The 15652-nt window shown below is 43.4% G+C and overlaps 1 protein-coding gene across 4 annotated transcripts in view; it reads left to right on the top strand.

Moving 5' to 3' along the window:
• The window catches only part of DENND5B (DENN domain containing 5B), a 209301-nt gene that overhangs the window by 177603 nt on the left and 16046 nt on the right, over window positions 1–15652 (top strand). For all 4 annotated transcript variants that reach the window (XM_064377434.1, XM_064377433.1, XM_012458431.3 and 1 more), the window contains 3 exons: window positions 1107–1235; window positions 5786–5907; window positions 12563–12708. In XM_064377434.1, coding sequence (XP_064233504.1) covers window positions 1107–1235; window positions 5786–5907; window positions 12563–12708 — 397 coding nt within the window. The remainder of the gene's footprint in view (window positions 1–1106; window positions 1236–5785; window positions 5908–12562; window positions 12709–15652) is intronic.

Genomic DNA, 15652 nt, shown 5'->3' with positions numbered 1-15652 from the left:
CCCAGCTAATTTTTTTTTATTTTTAGTAGAGATGGAGTCTTATGTTGCCCAGGCTGGTCTTGAATTCCTGGGCTCAAGTGATTCTCCTGCCTCGGCCTCCCAAAGTGCTGAGATTACAGACGTGAGCCATCGTGCCCACCCTAAACTGTTTCATAGCTTCTTTTGTTCAGTTTTTAAAACTCCCTTAAATACCTACTACCCACTGATACAAAAAAAATGTGCAAATAATGGCAGGATGTGTGGCAGAACAGTTGCAATCAGGTAGACTTAGTTTGAAGCAGATACAGATCTGAGAATCATGACTTGGAATTACTGTTAAGAAATCTTTACAAGACATCACCATATCTAACAGATTTATTGAATGAGGAATGCAGAGACTTTTTTCATTTAAATATTTTAGGTACAATACTTAGTCAACTCTTACAATGTATGGGTTTAAAGCAGTGTCATAAGATCTGAGTGCAGTGAGTCATGCACTTTGGGAGGCTGAGGACAGAGGATCACTTGAGACCAAGAGATTGATACCAACCTGGGCAACATAGCAAGACCTTGTATTTCAAAAATATTTAAAAATAATTAACCAATTAAAGATTATCAATGCAGTCTAGCTTATTTTCTCTAATGCTATAGAAAGTAAGATTTCTTATTTTCCATATATTGTCCAGTGCAACTTGAAAAGTAATTCAGTGGATTAAAGTTGTGGCTGATATTCAGTTGTGCTATAGAACAATTATTTTGAAAAGAAACTTGAGTATTCACCCTGTTTTATTACTTTTTTTTGAGAATCAGGAATAACCAAATGCTTGTTTACAGGTATCTGTGAGTCTGCTACAAGGACATAATAAAGCCTGAAAGAGTGAATGGGTGTTAAATGCTTTATCTTACAACATTGTCTGTGTGCTTGTATTGTAATGTCAATTATGATGTGAGACTAACTTCATGATTCAGATGGAACCTTCAAAAATTTAATTAACATCAATTGTATATTATCCATTGCTTCCTTTAAGTATAAAAGAATCCTTTCTGTGTCCAGTACTGTTCACTCTTCTTTTCTAGTCAGGGTTATCCTTAAGATCTGTATCTTTGATGTTGCCACTATTCTTTAGGCATATTCAGAACATGAGTGAGATCAAGACTGATGTTGGACGAGCTCGGGCATGGATAAGACTGTCTCTAGAAAAGAAGCTCTTGTCCCAGCATCTTAAGCAGTTGCTTTCTAACCAGCCACTCACCAAGTAAGATACCATCTGTGATACATTTCTGTTTCAAATTTGATACATTTGTTACATTTTTGTATGCATACCTGTGTGCATACAAAGCAAGTTACATAAACTGACAAAGTGGCTTCTTCAGTATGAAGTGCTGTTTCCTGTGCACATGCATTCTTCTTTATCTAACAGGCACGTGCTTTAAAAATTCTGTCTTGATGTAATACTTGATTATTTTGGGGAGGACACACCAAATTTAACAGCCAAAGGCCAGATTGCAGTTGGGTGTGGTGGCCGTTGCCTGTAATACTAACATTTTGGGAGGCCAAGGTGGGCAAATCACTTGAGTCCAAGAGTTCAAGACCAGCCTGGGTAACATGGTGAAACCCTGTATCTTCAAAAAATACAAACATTAGTCAGGTGTGGTGCTGTGTGCCTATAGTCCTAGCTACTTGGGAGGCTGAGGTAGGAGGATTGCTTGAGCCCGGGAGGCACAGGTTGCAGTGAACCAGGATTGTTCCACTGCACTCCAGCCTGGGCAATAGAGCAATACCCCTGTCTCAAAAAATCCCAGCACTTTGGGAGGCCAAGGCAGGCAGATGACCTGAAGTCAGGAGTTTGAGACCAGCCTGGCCAACATGATAAAACTCTGTCTCTACTAAAAATACAAAAATTAGCAGGGTGTGGTGACGCACGCCTGTAGTCCTGGCTATTCAGGAGGCTGAGGCAGGGGAATCACTTGAACTTGGGAGGCAGTGGTTGCAGTGAGCCAAAATCACATCACTGCACTCCAGTATGGGCTACAGCACGAGATTCTGTCTCAAAAAAAAAAAAAAAAAAAAAAGCCAGATTGCTCTGCTAGAATCAGGCAAAAAGCTAGCTAGTTTACACAAGCTGATGGTAACATCCAAAAGATAGTTTGAATTTACATAAACATATTGTGAAAAAAATACAGACAAAACCTGGAGTTTAAAAAAAAAAAAAAAAAAGTACTATGAGGAGGTCCCAGTAAAGGGCTTCTTCTGAGAGCCTTGCATTCAGTAGTTTAGGGCAAGGGTTCCCAACCCTTGGGCTATGGACCAGTACTGCTCAGTGGCCTATTAGGAACCAGGGCCGCACAGCAGGAGATGAGCTGAGGGCAAGCTAGCATTACCACCTAAGCTCCACCTCCTGTCAGATCAACGGCATTAGATTATCAAAGGAGCACAACTCTAATGCCTGATCTGAGGTGAAACAATTTTATTCTGAATCCACCTCCCCATCCCTGGCCCCTGCAACAGCCATGGAAAAATTATCTTCCATGAAACCAGTCCCTGGTGCCAGAAAGGTTGGGGACTACTGGTTTAGAGCCAGGAAACCAGTGAAGTACTTGTCAGCTAATTGTTAACTGTTTTAATTGCTTCTATTTACTCTATCAAGAAACACTTTTCAAGGTCAGGCGCAATGGCTCACACCTGTAATCCCAACACTTTGGGAGGCCAAGGTAGGCAGATCACTTGAGGTCAGGAGTTTGAGATCAGCCTGGCCAACATGGTGAAACCCCGTCTCTACAAAAAATAAAAAAATTAGCTGGGTGTAGTAGCACATGCCTATAATCCTAGCTACTTGGGAGGCTGAGGCATGAGAATCACTTGAGCCCGGGAGGTGGAGGTTGCAGTGAGCCAAGATTGTGCCACTGCAATCCAGCCTGGGCAACAGAACGAGGCCCTGTCTCAGAAAGAAAAAGAAGACGCTGTCTTAGATGAAATATATTGCCCTTATTTACATTAGTGCTAACTTGAAGGCTAAGGACTTTGACTTCTCAGGAGCAAAGTTATGCAGAGAATTCACCAAAGACCTCAAACATGACATCTATTAGAGTCTCATCATGGTAACCCAATGCTTTTTGTAATTTTGCATTTGTACATATCACACTTGGATTACATACCCCCTGGAGCATTTTCAGATGAGTCTTAATGTCCAAAGAGTAGGTTTGATAAACAATGAAGTGTCACATACAGCCTGTAAACCTGATCTTATTTTCTTAAAACTAGCATTTTTTTGTTTTTTGTATGTTTGGGGTTTTTTCCAATTATAAAAATTATTGGCCAGGCTTGGTGGCTCATGTGTGTAATCCCAGCACTTTGGGAGGCTGAGACGGGCAGATCACGAGATCAGGAGATCAAGACCATCCTGGCCAACATGGTGAAATCCCGTCTCTACTAAAAATACAAAAATTAGTTGGGCATGGTGGCACATGCCTGTAATCCCAGCTACTTAGGAGGCTGAGGCAGGAGAATCGCTTGAACCAGGGAGTTCAAGGTTGCAGTGAGCTGAGATCACGCCACTGCACTCCAGGCCGGGCAACAGAGCGAGACTCCATCGCAACAAAAAATAAAGGCCAGGCACAGTGGCTCATGCCTGTAATCCCAACCCTTTGGGAGGCCGAGGCGGGCAGATCACCTGACGTCAGGAGTTCGAGACCAGCTTGACCAACATGGAGAAACACTGTCTCTACTAAAAATACAAAATTAGCTGGGCGTGGGGCACATGCCTGTAATCCCAGCTACTTGGGAGACTGAGGCAGCAGACTTGCTTGAACCCAGGAGGCAAGAGGTTGCAGTGAGCCGAGATCACGGCATTGCACTCCAGTCTGGGCAACAAGAGTGAAACTCCATCTCAAAAAAAAAAAAGTTATTTATGCCTATAGAGGCCAAAGTGCAAAGAGGAAAATGATAATCACTTATAATCCTGCTATATAAAGAATAATACCGAGTATTTCACATTTTCTTCTATACATTTCTGCTATGCATGTTCTCTTATTAAGATATACTATATTTGCAATTCAATATCATCCTTTTTATTAGATTAACAGTGTACCATAAACATTTCACTGTATCAAAAGAGTTTAAACTCTGAGGTCCAAATGCCTGTGTTTGAATATTGCCTTCCCTATTTACTGTTTGAATGGCCTTGGACAAGATACTTAACTTTCCTGTATCTCTCTTTTCCCTGTCTTTAAAATGACACTAGGCTGGGCATGGTGGCTCCTGTAATGCCAGCACTTTGAGAGGCCAAGGTGAGAGGAACACCTTGAGCCTAGGAGTTCAAGACCAGCCTGGACAATAATTGTGAGACTCCATCTCTACTAAAAATAAAAAATTAGCTGGCGTGGTAGCATGCACCTGTGGTCCCAGCAGCTTGGGAGACTGAGATGAGAGGCTCACTCAAGCCCAGGAGGTCAAGGCTGCAGTGAGCTTGAGCTGTTACTGCATCACTGCACTCCAGCCTGGGTGAAAGAGCAAGACTTCATCTCAAAAAAAAAAAAGGTGGGGGGGACACTAATAGACTTTAAGTGTTTAATGAAATCTTTGCCCCATTTCATCTATATCTTTAGGACTGAGTTCTAAAAGTAAAATTGACGAGTCAAGGGATACGATTGGTTTAAAATAAGTGTTACCTGAATTGCTTTCCTGAAATTTTCAGTCCCACCAGCTGTAAGAATGGCATTCATTTCTTCCTTGTCAACACTGGTCATCACTTTTAAGTCTTTATTAGTTTGATAGATAAAATATATGCATTTTTTTCTTTAATTACTAAAATAGATGCATTTTTTTCTTTAATTACTAGTTAAATTGAAAGTGTTATGTTAACTGTCCGTTTTTATGAATTGCCTATTCTTTTTCTTTTTTTTAAATGGAGTTTCACTCTTGTTGCCCAGGCTAGAGTGCAATGGTGCAATCTCAGCTCGCTGAAACCTCCGCCTACCGGATTCAAGCGATTCTCCTGCCTCAGCCTCCCAAGTAGCTGGGATTACAGGCATGCGCTACCACACCTGGCTAATTTTGTATTTTTAGTAGAGACAGTGTTTCTCCATGTTGGTCAGGCTAGTCTCGAACTCCCGACCTCAGGTGATCCACCTGCCTCTGCTTCCCAAAGTGCTGAGATTATAGGCATGAGCCACTATGCTGAGCCAAATTACCTGTTCTTTCAAGATTAAAGGTATTTGGCTAAGAAGAGCTATTTATTTTTAGCCAAGGCATAATGGGGTCCAGGTCAGTGGCTCATGTCTGTAATCCCCCAACACTTTGCAAGACTGAGACAGGAAGATCACTTGAGTCCAAGAGTTCAAGGCCAGCCTGGGCAATATAGCAAGACCTCATCTTAGAAAAAAGAAGACATAATGGAAAAAAAACAAAAGACAAAAAAAGATGGCCGGGCGCAGTGGCTTATGCCTGTAATCTTAGCACTTTGGGAGGCTGAGGCAGGTGGATCACCTGAGGTCAGGAGTTCAAGATCAGCCTGGCCAACATGATGAAACCCCTTCTCTACTAAAAATACAAAACTTAGCTGGGTGTGGTGGCACATGCCTATAATCCCTGCTATTCAGGATGGTGGGACAGGAGAATTGCTTAAACCTGGGAGACAGAGGTTGCAGTGAACTGAGATCATGCCATTGCACTCTAGCATGGGCAGCAAGAGAGAAGCTCCATCTGAAAAACAGAACGACATGATGAAAAGCATGAGAAATACATGATACTGCTGTCTTTTTTTTTTCTTTGACACTACTGTCTTGTGCTTGTCGTACCCTTTCCTAGGAAGCTTTATAAGCGATATGCTTTTCTACGTTGTGAAGAAGAAAGAGAGCAGTTTCTCTACCACCTTCTTTCTCTCAATGCTGTGGACTATTTCTGCTTCACCAGTGTGTTCACTACTATCAGTAAGTCTAGAGAATTGACTGTTAAGTGAGGGGTTACTGAGGTGACTAATGGAATAAAAGCATTTATATTTTTAAACGCAAGATATGCCTTAGTACATGTGACACTGTGACATACCCCCAGATCTCTGTTTAGGAATAAAGGATATTCCCCAAATGCTAGGAGTGCTACAGGAAACTCTTGGCTGTCAGGCTGTGGAGAATGCCTTACTAAAGAAAAGTACCTCACTAGAGATGATCCCTTCTGCCAGGGCCAGCTAGCATCCCATGACTGAACAAAGGGGCTGTCCCAGAGTTCACCATGGGGGTCAGATGAGGACTTCATTGAGACTGCCTCAAAGCTTAACATCTTGCTTAACCAATCCTGCTCTTCTTCTCACACGTTGATCCCAGGAGCAGCACTGTGCATGCTAATTTCTGACTCAGAGATTGCTTCCCAAGAAACTCAGTCTTTGATAGGAAATGTTACCTACAATATATGTGAAAAGGAATGTTTTATAAATGTATATTCCAATATCTTAACTAAAACACATAAATTCAAAGTATCTGTATATGATAATAATAAACATATAATTAGACATCATTCAACTTTGGAAGGAAATGCTGATTGGAGTTTTTTGGGTTTTTTTGTTTTTTTTTTTTTTTTGAGACCGAGTCTCACTGTCACCCAGGCGCTGGAGTGCAGTGGCATGATCTTGGCTCACCACAGCCTCCACCTCCCGGGTTCAAGTGATTCTCCTGCCTCAGCCTCCTAAGTAGCTGGAATTACAGGCACACCCCACCACACCTGGCTAATTTTTGTATTTTTAGTAGAGACGGGGTTTCACCATATTGGCCAGGCTTGTCTCAAACTCCTGACCTCAAGTGATCCACCTGCCTCAGCCTCCCAAAGTGCTGGGATTACAGGCATGAGCCACTACTCCTGACCTGGAGATTTTTTGTTGTTGTTTTGTTTGTTTTTGAGACAGTGTCTGGCGCTGTTGCCCAGGCTGGGGTGCAGTGGCGTGACCTCGGCTTACTGCAACCCACTCCTGGGTTCAAACAATTCTTCTGCCTCAGCCTCCCAAGTAGCTGGGATTACAGGTATGTGTCACCATGCCCGGCTAATTTTTGTATTTTAGGGTTTCACCATGTTGGCCAGGCTGGTCTCAAACTCCTGAGCTCAGGTGATCCACCCACCTAGGCCTCCCAAAGTGCTAGGATTATAGGCGTGAGCCACGGCACCTGGCCAAGAGATGTATTTTTTTATAGAAAGCCAAATTATAGCATTTATTCTTTCCTTCATTGCTAATTCTTATTTGCACTGGGTCCTCTTTCCTACTTTGGAGAATTTTTACTTGTATCAATTAGGGATTGCATTTAGTGGCAGGTATCAGAAACTTGAAAACCTATGGTTGAAACAGCTTAGTAATTTCACTTACATAATAAAGGTCTTAAGGTAGGCAGTAGGCAGTGCTGTCACTGACCCAGGCTCATTGTCCCTTCTCCCTTAGACTTGCCCCGTGTGTGCTAGTTACCTCATGGTTTCAGCATGGCTGTTCTCAGCATGGCTGTTCTCAGCATACCTTCCAGCAGGAAGGAGTGCCAGGGAGGGGCAGAATCTGAGCTAGAAAGACATAATTTTCCAAAAAATCTCAGTAAATATCACTAACATTTCACTGGCCAGAATTGTGTAGGTTTTAGCTTTCCAGTCTCTGGTAATGGCAAAGGAAAAGAGAATTGGAATGGGGATTAGACTAGCCTGTAATCCTGCCAAGTTACTATTTGTTGATTAGGTTACTGCAGGTACAAGAAACTAAGTAGTTATATACAGTTTTAAAATCAAAGAGGCCAGGTGCAGTGGCTCATGCCTGTAATTCCAGCACTTTGGGAAGGGCCAAGGTGGGTGGATCATAGGAAGTCAGGAATTTGGGACTGACCTGGCCAATATGGTGAAAAATCATCTCTACCAAAAAACACAAAAAGTAGCCGAAAGTGGTGGTGCGTGCCTATAGTCCGAGCTGTTCTGGAGGCTGATGTAGGAGAATCACTTGAACCTGGGAGGCAGAGGTGGCAGTGAGTCAAGATCGCGCCGTCGCACTCCAGCCTGGGTGACAGGGTGAGAGTCTGTCTCTAAATAAATAAGAAGAAATAGTAGTAGAGGTTGTTAGGATTCTTAAGATCCTCCTTATATCTGTAGATTTCTCTTCATCTGAGTGACTCTTTCAATTTGAGGAATTCTTCATGAAAGAAAATTTTAAATTTAATCATATTGCTTTTCCATACTTAAACTATGAAATCACTGTTGTGCATCTGTGGGCCTTTTGCAGCCACAGAACTGCTGACCCTAAACATGCCTTTTTCTGAAGGTTTTGTTATTCTATCAATGCAAGAAATGAGAGGAGCCTCTGGCACTTAATACAGTCTTACGCTAACCTCTTCTGCTTTCAGTTTCAAAACCCATTTGATTCTGATGATTACTAAACCATAAAAGTATGGCCTTTTCTCTGACATTTTCCTATCCTAAAGCCAAAATAAAGGGACACGAAGGGAGACTATTCACCTAACATAAAGAAAGCCATTTATGTAAAATTAAGGAAATGAACCATTTATCTGATGCACTTTCCTCATCTAAGAGTGCACTGAACCATGAGCTCATACTGTGAGGCTGTATCTAGGCACCTTCAATAAATGTTTTTCACCGATGTGTAGTCTTTCAAGGAGGGCTTCAAACACCCCCTCTTATGATCAAATGAGAAGAAATACCAAGGATACCAACAAAAAATATTGATTCTACCCTACTTTAAAAAGAAAACCAGACTGGGCATGGTAGCTCATGCCTGTAATCTCAGCACTTTGGGAGGCAGAGGCAGCAGATCACCTGAAGTCAGATGGTTGAGACCAGCCTGGCCACCATGGAGAAACGCTGTCTCTACTAAAAGTACAAAAATTAGCTGGGCATAGTTGGTGCATGCCTGTAATCCAAGCTACTCCAGAGGCTGAGGCAGGAGACTCACTTGAACCTGGGAGGCAGAGGTTGCAGTGAGCCGAAATCGCCCCGCTGCACCCCAGCCTGGGCATCAGAGCAAAACTCCGTCTCAAAAAATATATAAGGCTGGGCACAATGGTTCATGCCTGTAATCCCAGCACTTTCGGAGGCCGAGGTGGGTGGATCACCTGAGGTCAGGAGTTTGAAACCAGCCTGACCAACATGGTGAAACCCTGTGTCTACTAAAAATATAAAATTAGCCAGGCGTGGTGGCGCATGCCCATAATCCCAGCTACTCAGGAGGCTGAGGCAGGCGAATCACTTGAACCTGGGCAGCAGAGGTTGCACCACTGCATTCCAGTCTGGGCGATAGAGTGAGACTCCATCAAAGAAATACATACATACATACATGGCAGGTGGCTCATGCCTGTAATCTTAACACTTTGGGAGGCCAAGGCGGGCCTCTCTTGAGCTTAGGAGTTCAAGACCAGCCAGGGCAACATGGCAAAACCCTGTCTCTACTATAACTACAAAAAAAAAAAATAGCTGGGCATAGTGGTGCACACCTGTGGTCTCAGCTACTCAGGAGGCTGAGGTGAGAGGATCACTTGAACCCAGGAGATGGAGGTTGCAGTGAGCTGAGATAGTGCCACTGCACTCTAGCCTGGGTGACAGAGTGAGACCCTGTCTCAAACAATTTTTTTATATTATAAAACAGGCCAGATGCAGTGACTCATGCCTGGAATCTCAGCACTTTGAGAGTCCAAGGTGAGAGGATCGCTTGAGTCCAGTTCAAGACCAGCCTGGGCAACATAGTAAGACCCTGTCTCCACAAAAGAACAATTAAAAAGTTAGCTAGGGCTGGGCACAGTGGCTCACGCCTATAATCCTAGCACTTTGGGAGGCTGAGGTGGGTGGATTGCCTGAGCTCAGGAGTTCTAGACCAGCCTGGGCAACACGGTGAAACCCCGTCACTACTAAAATAAGAAATTAGCCTAGTGTGGCAGCATGCACCTGTAGTCCCAGCTACTTGGGAGGCTGAGGTAGGAGAATTGCTTGAACCCCAGAGGCAGAAGTTACAGTGAGCCAAAATCACAGCAGTGTACTCCAGCCTGGGTGACAGAGCGAGACTGTGTCTCAGAAAAAAAAAAAAGTTTGGCCGGGCACAGTGGCTCACGCCTGTAATCCCAGCACTTTGGGAGGCTGAGGTGGGCAGATCACGAGGTCAGGAGATCAAGACCATCCTGGCTAACACCGTGAAACCCCGCCTCTACTAAAAATACAAAAAATTAGCCTGGCATATTGGCACACACCTGTGGTCCCAGCTACTCGGGAGGTTTAGGCAGGAGCATCGCTTGGACCCAGGAGGAAGAGGTCGCAGTGAGCCGAGATTGTGCCACTGCACTCGAGACTTCATCTAACAAAAAAAAAAAAAAGGTTTAAAGAAAAATTAGCTAGGGGCTGGGCTTGGTGACTCACGCCTGTAATCCCAGCACTTTGGGAGGTTGAGGGAGGTGGATCGCCTGAGGTCAGGAGTTCAAGACCAACCTGGCCAACATGGGAAAACCACTTCTCTACTAAAAATACAAAAATTAGCTGGGCAAGGTGGTGGGTGTCTGTAATCCTAGCTACTCAGGAGGCTGAGGCTGGAGAATCGCTTGAATCCAAGAGGCAGGGGTTGTAGTGAGCCGAGATCATTCCACTGCACTCCAGCCTGGGCAACAAGAATGAAACTCGACATCTCTAAATAAATAAATAAAGTTAGCCAGGTGTAGTAGCGTGCACCTGTAGTCCTAGCTACTGGGGAGGCTGGGGTGGGAGGATCACTTGAGCTCAGGAGGTCAGGGCTTCAGTAAACTCTGATTGGGCTGCCACACTTCAGACTGGACAACAGAGCTAGATGCTGTCTCTAGAAAACAAAAAACTAGAAACGTATAGCTGTGATGGACAAAAATGCTATGTGCTTAAACCATCTCTTTCCTTTTTATTTTGAGACAGGGTCTTACTCTGTTGTCCAAGCTGGAGTGCAGTGGTGGGATCAGAGTTCACTGCATCCTTGACCACCCTGCCTCAAGGGATCCCCCCTCCTCAGCCTCCTGAGTAGCTGGGACTATAGGTGTACACCACCACACCTGGCTAATTATTTTTTTTAATTTTTTTATAGAGACAAGTTCACACTTTGTTGTCCAGGTTGGTCTTGAACTCCTGAGTGCAAGTGACCACCCACCTCAGTCTCCCAGAGTGCTAGGTAGGATTATAGACTTGAGCCCCCCACACCTGGCCTTGGCCCCATTCTTTTTTTAAGACAGGAGTCTCATCTTTTGCCCAGGCTAGAGTGCAATAGTGCGATTGCAGCTCAGTGCAGCCTCTATGTCCTGGGTTCAAGCGATTCTCCTGCCTCAGCCTCCCAAGTAGCTGGGATTACATGTGCATACCCTACACCTGGCTGGTTTTTGTTTGAATTTTTAGTAAAGATAGGGTTTCACCATGTTGACCAGGCTGGTCTCAAAATCCTGACATTAAGTGATCCACCTGCCTCCACCTCCCAAAGTGCTGGGATTACAGACCTGAGCCGCTGTGCCCGGCCCTGTCCCCATTTTTTTAAAAAAGAAGGGAGGGCCGGGCACAGTGGCTCATGGCTGTAATCCCAACACTTTGGGAGGCCGAGGCAGGCAGATTACCTGAGGTCAGGAGTTCAAGAGCAGCCTGGCCAACCTGGTGAAACCCCGTCTCTACTAAAAGTATGAAAATTAGCTGGGCGTGGTGGCAGGTGCCTGTAATCCCAGCTACTCAGGAGGCTGAGGCAGGAGAATCGCTTGAACCGAGGAAGCAGAGGTTGCAGTGAGCTGAGATTGTGCCACTGCACTCCGTCCTGGGCGACAGGAGAGAGACTCCACATCAAAAAAAAAAGAGAAGGGAGGACAAGCCTGATAACTAACCTTTTGTGCTTCCGCATTTGAGTAAAGCACAATGATAGGACAGTGACATCTAGTGGTGTGCCTGTGGAAGAGCCTTCAGAAGGAAAAGGTTTCACACAGATCTGTTTCCCCATCTTGACTCTTTCCCCAGGCTCCTCTTGCACATGAGTCATCTTAATAGCTTTCCAAGTTGTGGTTTATAGACTTCATGGTATGTCCAGAGTGGAAGTTCCATTTGTTATTATTTGTGGGTTTTGCATATTGTTCTGTAAACTTGGGATGGGAAAGTTCTGAAGTCCAGTGCTTTAAAGCATTGCCCAAGAAACTCAGCACCAAGAAGTCATCCACCCCTCTTTTTATATAAAATTGTATAAGTAATCATGTTCATTTCTACTCGATTTTGGTACAAAATTAATTTTGAAGAAAATGTAAGCAATTAAAACAATATGCACAGTCAATGTTTATATCTTTAGGTATTCTGGTACTAATGCTTGAGATTGTTCATACATTTAGTGGTGATATATGCACCATACATACGTGATTATATACATGCTGTGAAAACCACTGCTACAAGTATTGAAACTTCTGGTTTACAAACTAGATCTCATCTTTCCAGACTGAAACTTTATGATCTCAACTTTTCATGTAAGTACATCTTAATAGATCATAAAAAGCAAATTATCAGTGAAATCCAACACAGTTCTTAATGTATGTTTTGTCATAAGGATAATTTTATTCCAGCTTTTTATTAATTTCTGTGTTTTTCTTTCAGTGATTCCATATAGGTCGGTGATCATCCCAATCAAAAAGCTAAGCAATGCAATCATCACATCAAACCCCTGGATCTGTGTATCAGGAGAACTAGGAGACACTGGAGTAATGCAGATTCCCAAAAACCTCCTTGAAATGACTTTTGAGGTAGGTTCAGCTAACACCTTTTCTAGCAGAAAGTATCATGTGTAGTTTTACTGATGGATTCTGTCTGGCTTTTTCATTTTTCCTTGAATCAAATAAAATGGAGCACTCAAAGCATGCAGGATCATTTTTGTGATTATATGCCTAAGCAGCATATACTAATTTATTTTGTATTTTCATTGTGAAGCTCTATTTTTCACTCGTAATAGTGTACTTTGGGGCTTTACCAGGTCCTCTCCCATTATTTTCAGGGCCTAGCACAGATCCTAGCAAGCAAGAAATATTCAAATAAATGTTTTCTCCACAGTGGTTCTCCTCCCTACTGTAAAATGCTTTCTGCCCAAACCTGGTCATCTTTTGGCAAAAGGACAGGAGAGTTGATATTCATGCTTATGGATTTTATTTATTTTATTTTATTTATTGTTTATATATTTATTTTGAGACAGAGTCTTGCTCTGTCGCTCAGGCTGGAGTGGAGTGGTATGATCTTCACTCATTGTAACCTCTCCCTCCCGGGTTCAAGCATGAGCTTATAGATTTTAGAACAGATGGTGACATTTATAGAGTGAGTTTATAAAAATGCCTTTTGGCCGAGTGCAGTTACTCATGCCTATAATCTCAACACTTAGGGAGGCCAAGGCGAGTGGATTGCTTGAGCCCAGGAGTTCGAGACTAGCCTGGGCAACCTGGTGAGACCCAGTCTCTACAAAAAATACAAAAATTAGCCAGGCATGGTGGCATGCACCTGTAGTCCACCTACTTACTTGCAAGGCTGAGGTCACTTGAGCCCAGGAGACAGAAGGTGCAGTGAGCCAAGTTTGTGCCACTGCACTCCAGCTTGGGTGACAGAGTGAGACCTTGTCTCAAAAACAAAACAAAAAACAACGTTTTGATATTGTAGTCAATTTTCAGGTTTTACTTGGTGAGGTAGTTCCATGTGTTGGAGCCTACACACAGGTTGATCTTGGTGGAGGAAGAGGACAAATAACTGTTGCGTTTGAGGAAGGAAATGGTACTAAGTGAATGTCCCATTCGCATGTTTCTTGGGGTCTCAGAATAGCAGTTTCCACTTGGAGTCATGATGCCCCCCAGGAGCCCAGTTTGGCCTTATCCATGCAGTTGACTCACAGCCATATGTATATAAAATATTAAAACCCTTGGCTTTTCTTCATCTACCAATAATGGAACTACATTAAAAATCTCGTCATTGCTATTTCTTTTTTTTTTTTTTTTGAGACAGAGTTTCGCTCTTGTTACCCAGGCTGGAGTGCAATGGCGCGATCTCGGCTCACCGCAACCTCCGCCTCCTGGGTTCAAGCAATTCTCCTGCCTCAGCCTCCTGAGTAGCTGGGATTACAGGCACGCGCCACCATGCCCAGCTGATTTTTTGTATTTTTAGTAGAGACGAGGTTCTCGATCTCTTGACCTCGTGATCCACCCGCCTCGGCCTCCCAAAGTGCTGGGATTACAGGCGTGAGCCACCACGCCCAGCCTCGTCATTGCTATTTCTAAGCTGTCTCTCTCATGTCTACCTACTTCTTTCCATCTCTGCTGCACAAGTAATTCAAGATGCCATCATCCCTGAGCTAGAGCATGGGGATGCCTTCTCACTGACATACAAAGAATAAAGTGCTTTAAGAATTCATAGCTCTAATTCATACAAAAAATAGAGTGAATAAGACCTAGTATTTGCTAACACAACAGGGTGACTATAGTCAAAAATAACTTAATTGTACATTTTAAAATAACTAAAAGAATAGAATTGGATTGTCACACAAAAGATAAATGTTTGAGGTGACAGATACCCCATTTACCCTGATGTAATTATTAGGCATTGCATGCCTATATCAAACCTCAATCCATAAATATACACATTTGCTAGGTACCCACAAAAATTTTAAATTAACCAATAAGAAGAACTTATAATCCTGATGTTCTCATCCAACACATAGTTGGGGTCAGTGATCTTTTCGTTATCAGGTTTTAGAAGTCACAATTTAATTAGTGTTTATTTTCACTATTCCCATTATCATTGCTTTATTTTGTACTTGTCTACAAAGGGCCAGTGAAGATAACTTACTGATAACTATGCCTTTCAAAAAATAGCTTCAAAGACTTCTGGTATATGTGGTCTGAGGTCAGTTCTGCCTGAGTATCTTATTGGAACAGAAAAATACCAACATCTCATGTACCCTATAAATATATATACCTACTATGTACCCACAAAAATTTTTTTTAAAAAGAAAAATATCAGTGTCAGTGCTTTTTAAAATCTATAATTGTTTTCTTGACCTCTCTGTAACTAATCAAAACAGCATCTTTTTCCTGTTTTCTTTTTTTTTTGAGGCGGAGTTTCGTTCTTATTACCCAGGCTGGAGTGCAATGGTGTGATCTCGGCTCACCGCAACCTCCGCCTCCTGGGTTCAAGCAATTCGCCTGCCGAGTAGCTGGGACTACAGGCGTGCGCCACCATGCCCAGCTAATTTTTGTTTTTTTTTTTTTTTTTTTTTTTTTTTTTTGAGACAGAGTTTCACTCTTGTTACCCAGGCTGGAGTGCAATGGCGCCATCTTGGCTCACCACAACCTCCACCTCCTGGGTTCAGGCAAATTCTCCTGCCTCAGCCTCCTGAGTAGCTGGGATTACAGGCATGCGCCACCATGCCCAGCTAATTTTTTGTATTTTTAGTAGAGACGGGGTTTCACCATGTTGACCAGGATGGTCTCAATCTCTTGACCTCATGATCCACCTGCCTCGGCCTCCCAAAGTGCTGGGATTATAGGCGTGGGCCACCGCGCCGGGCAATTTTTGTATTTTTAATAGAGACGGAGTTTCACCATGTTGACTGGGATGGTCTCGGTCTCGATCTCTTGACCTCGTGATCCACCCGCCTCAGCCTCCCAGAGTGCTGGGATTACAGGCATGAGCCACTGTGCCCGGCCTCCTGTT

Source organism: Aotus nancymaae, unplaced genomic scaffold (genome assembly GCF_030222135.1).
Source record: "Aotus nancymaae isolate 86718 unplaced genomic scaffold, 86718_ANA_hifiasm-v0.15.2.pri h1tg000016l, whole genome shotgun sequence".
NCBI lineage: Eukaryota > Metazoa > Chordata > Mammalia > Primates > Aotidae > Aotus > Aotus nancymaae.
The sequence above is the reverse complement of the archived record's forward strand: the minus strand, read 5'-3'. Positions and strand labels throughout refer to the sequence as shown.